Source organism: Eurypyga helias, unplaced genomic scaffold, assembly GCF_000690775.1.
Source record: "Eurypyga helias isolate BGI_N326 unplaced genomic scaffold, ASM69077v1 Scaffold44179, whole genome shotgun sequence".
Classification (NCBI taxonomy): domain Eukaryota; kingdom Metazoa; phylum Chordata; class Aves; order Eurypygiformes; family Eurypygidae; genus Eurypyga; species Eurypyga helias.
Genome location: NW_010272236.1, coordinates 1 through 4,320, shown reverse-complemented (window position 1 = coordinate 4,320; position 4,320 = coordinate 1). Strand labels below are relative to the sequence as shown.

At 55.1% G+C, this 4,320-nt stretch overlaps 1 protein-coding gene across 1 annotated transcript; it reads left to right on the top strand.

Moving 5' to 3' along the window:
- Positions 1–181: 181 nt before the first annotated feature.
- Positions 182–1,243, top strand: P2RY6 (pyrimidinergic receptor P2Y, G-protein coupled, 6). The gene has a single exon (XM_010159069.1). The coding sequence runs from the start codon at positions 185–187 to the stop codon at positions 1,175–1,177; it is 993 nt and encodes a 330-aa protein (XP_010157371.1). The 5' UTR covers positions 182–184; the 3' UTR covers positions 1,178–1,243.
- The last annotated feature ends 3,077 nt before the right edge of the window (positions 1,244–4,320 follow it).

The window sequence follows — 4,320 nt, the reverse complement described above, 5'->3', positions numbered from 1 at the left end:
ACACCAGGAGTTGCCCTGACCCAGGAGGATGGGGCTATGGGGTTGCACAGACTGGTCAAGGTTCATCTTGCTAGGGTGAGTGTGACACCACGTGGCCAAGTCACCAACTGTCCCCTTTGTCACTTGCAGGTGCTGCTGAGGAGCCACACCAGCAGAGAGGGTATCGACAGGGAGGACAACCACCATGGCCAACTTGACAGATGTCATGGGGGCCAGGAGGAACTCATGCACCTTTCACGAGGAGTTCAAGCAGGTCCTGCTGCCCCTGGTCTACTCGGTGGTGTTCATGGTGGGGTTGCCCTTGAACGCTGTGGTCATCGGGCAGATCTGGGTGGCCCGTAAGGCGCTCAGCCGCACCATGATCTACATGTTGAATCTGGCTGTGGCCGACCTGCTCTACGTCTGCTCCCTCCCACTTCTCATCTATAACTACACCCAGAAGGATTATTGGCCTTTTGGGGACTTCACCTGCAAATTTGTCCGCTTCCAGTTCTACACCAACTTACACGGCAGCATCCTCTTCCTCACCTGCATCAGTGGCCAGCGGTACCTGGGCATCTGCCACCCCTTGGCCTCATGGCACAAGAAGAAGGGGAAGAAGCTGACGTGGCTGGGGTGTGCCGCGGTGTGGTTCATCGTCATTGCCCAGTGCCTACCCACCTTCGTCTTCGCTTCCACCGGCACCCAACGGAACCGCACTGTCTGCTATGACCTGAGCCCACCGGATCGCTCCGCTGCCTACTTCCCTTATGGCATCACCCTCACTGTCACCGGCTTCCTGCTGCCCTTCATGGCCATCCTTGCCTGCTACTGCAGCATGGCCCGGATCCTGTGCCAGAAGGATGAGCTGATGGGCTTGGCAGTGCACAAGAGGAAGGACAAAGCTGTGCGTATGATCATCATCGTAGTCATCGTCTTCTCCATCAGCTTTTTCCCCTTCCACCTCACCAAGACCATCTACCTGATCGTCCGTTCCTCACCTGACCTGCCCTGCCTGACTCTGCAGGCGTTTGCCATCGCCTACAAGTGCACGCGTCCCTTTGCCAGCATGAACAGTGTCCTCGACCCCATCCTCTTCTACTTCACCAAACGCAAGTTTCGTGAGAGCACCCGTTACCTCCTCGACAAGGTGAGCTCCAAGTGGCGGCACGACCATTGCGTTACCTACGGCTCCTAGGTGAGGATGAGGGCCACGTTGGTGTCACCAGGGCACGGAGCAATTTGGGCTTTAAGCTCCACGGAGTAGAGATGACTTCAGCTGGGCATGTGTGGAGGACAGGAGGATGGCATCTCCCAAGCTTTCAGCACTTTCATCCCATCTCCAGCCTGCAGCAGCACAGTATTAACCCCATCAAGGCACAGAGTCAGTGTCCTCTTTCTGGCTTGGTCACTCGGTTTGAGCAGCTTAGCGACAGGTTTCCTTGGTGTCCAAGCCACCAATGCAATAAAAAAACACTTGTGGGACCATGGAGAACACAGTGGGACCATGAAGGACATGGTCCCTGGCTCAGGGTGAGCTTCTGGGAGGGGGCGGTTTCTCCCCGTTCTTGTTCAAAGCTTCCCTGATGGACCATGCAAAGGTGGGGGAGGGTTTGGCTCAGCTCATACCTGTGTGGGGTATATGGGACTGTGTGTTTCTTCAGCTCAAGATCAGAGTCACGGACATTTTGGGGGATAATACTGGGACATCCCTACCCCCCAGTTATCAGAAAGGGGCTGGACCAGTAAGAGTCATGGTCCCACTGGTACCAAATGGTGTGAGAGCATTGCTGGCCAGACTGAGAGCTGGGAAGGGGGACATAAGGGAAACTGGGACACGCATGCTGGAGTTCCAGTCATGACCACGGGCTGGGTTAGACACAAGTCAGCTGTAGGTCACCTACCTGGGGACCTTCAGCATCATCCAGGTCCCATTCCCAGCTTACCCCAGTATCCCCAAATCTGGCCCATCCAGGGATGCTCAGCATCCTGCTGTCACCTCCTACCCAGGATCCACTACAATCAGAGCTGGCACACCCGGACACAATGCCAGAAGTCAGGACACCCATGCCACCAAGCTACTCGGTGTCCCCGGCCGTGTCATTTCACCATCGGCTTGGCCTCTCCACCACCCCCACAGTGGGTTGGGGCTGGAGCTTTGTTCCTGCAGCCTCTGGCAGGATGCTGCTTACTGCCAGCAAAGAGGAATTTGCTTACACGGCACAGGGTGGATGTACCACTAATCACGCTGCGAGTCTTCTTTAACATACAGGATGTATAGAATAAACTTTGCTCCCTTTTTCAGATGGATATGTACACATATATACACCCACGATATATACGTGCAGATAATAACAGCCACGTAGAGGGAGGTTTGGAGCCCAGCACAGGCTACGTGGCACAGATGTTCTCCGCCCCGAATACACTATATATACCTATACAGGGCATGTATGTATATATAGTATACATATGTATGTATATATAGGGATAACTGCATTTCTCTCAAGTTAACAGTGCATAATAATCATGTCTAAGTTGCTTTAAGCAATTTTGCTCCGATGAGCATCCCTCCTGCAGCGGCCAAGCGTGCAGCTTCATCCCAACTCACTCCCTGCAAGCGCACGGCATCTTCCGCAGGTACCCGGCCACCCAAAGACATTGCCAGCATCCAGGGATGGTTGTCTCCACGTGACTCCCTGCTGTAGCGAGGATGAGGAGGGTGCCCAGGGTGGTCGTCAGGTCTTGGGTGATGCTGAAAGACTTCAGCATCACGGTGGGATGGAATGGAGAGGGATCCTGTGATCCTCAAGCCACCTGGTTTCACAGGAGCAGTGGCCATGTGCTGTTGGGGACGACCATGCACGGTGCCAACGGCTTTGGGTTGGAGCACAGGAAGTGATGGAGGAGGTAGAACCAACCCTGGGGATTCCTTTGGCTGGAGCTCATCCATGCCAAAATCTCCTCTGACGTATTTTTGGGGTCCTGCAATGGAAGGGCATAATGCTGGGGGAATTGTGTCCGGTGGGACGATCCCAGCCTGGTGTCCCCAGCTCCTCCCAGACAAAAGGAAGGGTGACAAGGTGGGAAATGGCAGGCCACGCCATCCGGACCCAGGAGAGGGCGCAAAATATTCAGATTTGGAGAAGTTCAGCTTGGTCGGTGGGTGCCCACCCAGCTCCAGGGAGGCATGGAGGAGCCCTGCTCCATCACACCACCCCGTGCCTGGGTAGTACCCATGGGACGAGGTGGCCGGCCAAAATTTAACTGCAATACAGCTTTGAGGGGAAAAAAATAAGCAGGTCCCAAAAAGGCTGCAGGGACAGCGTGGGCTCTGGCAGCGACATCCAGTGACACTCCACTGAGGTCCCCCATGGTGGAATCACGTATTTTGGGTGGTTTTAGGGGTAGGAGGCACATGGAGCTCACTAATTTTTGCATTTTGGGTCTGACCATGTCCCGCCTGGCCTTGGGGTCCTGTCAGCACTTCCCTTGGTACCACCAGGCCCAGAAGCCAGGGTGATGGGCACAACAGGGCACCCTAGTGTGGGTGCTTCAAAATACCTCCTTCACTTGCGAGACGCTCGACATCACCAGCCTGAGGACCACCTCCTACCACACTGAGAGGCGATGGAATACGTGGGTCTTCCCAGAATCCCCTCCTGAAAGCCAGGTGACAGTGGGGACGTCATGGGGACATTGTCCTTAGGGAGACACCCAGCCCTGGGGGAACCAGGGGAGGAGGGTGGAGGGAGGGAAGGGAAAGCCATGGATGAATTAGCTGCCAGGGTGGTGCATCCCACGGCATCGCTGAAGGTGCTTTTTAGATCCTGAAAAACGCATTTATGGGAGGGGGGATTTTTTTTTTTTTTGATCACCACCATTTTTACCCCCATGCGATAGAGACAGCCACGAGCTTTATGTGGCTGGGACACCTCTCCAGCCCCATCCACGCTGCCAAGGCCCCAGCTCACCGCTTAACCACCTTCATTTTTCCCCATCCGCAGCGAGAAATCCGTCGTCTTGGGGGAAAGGGGGTTATAAGCTGCAAATAGCAAGCGCTGACAAGCGATGCTGGAAAACCGTGAGCAAGTCTGTTTGCAGGGCGTCACGGCGCCGGAGCTCTTTGCAAGTTGGGAACAAGGTGTTCTGCCTTGAGTTGCGAAGCAGGGGATGGAGAAATCCACAGTCAAGGGAAGGATGTCTTGCTGGCACCCAAATTTTTGCGTACTTAGTCTGTTTTCTCCTATAAAAAGGCTGGGGGGAGGATGAAGGATGCGAGGTGAGGGGAGGATGGGGAGGGGGTGAAGGATGAGGGGAGGGGGATGTGGGGCCTGGGAGCGG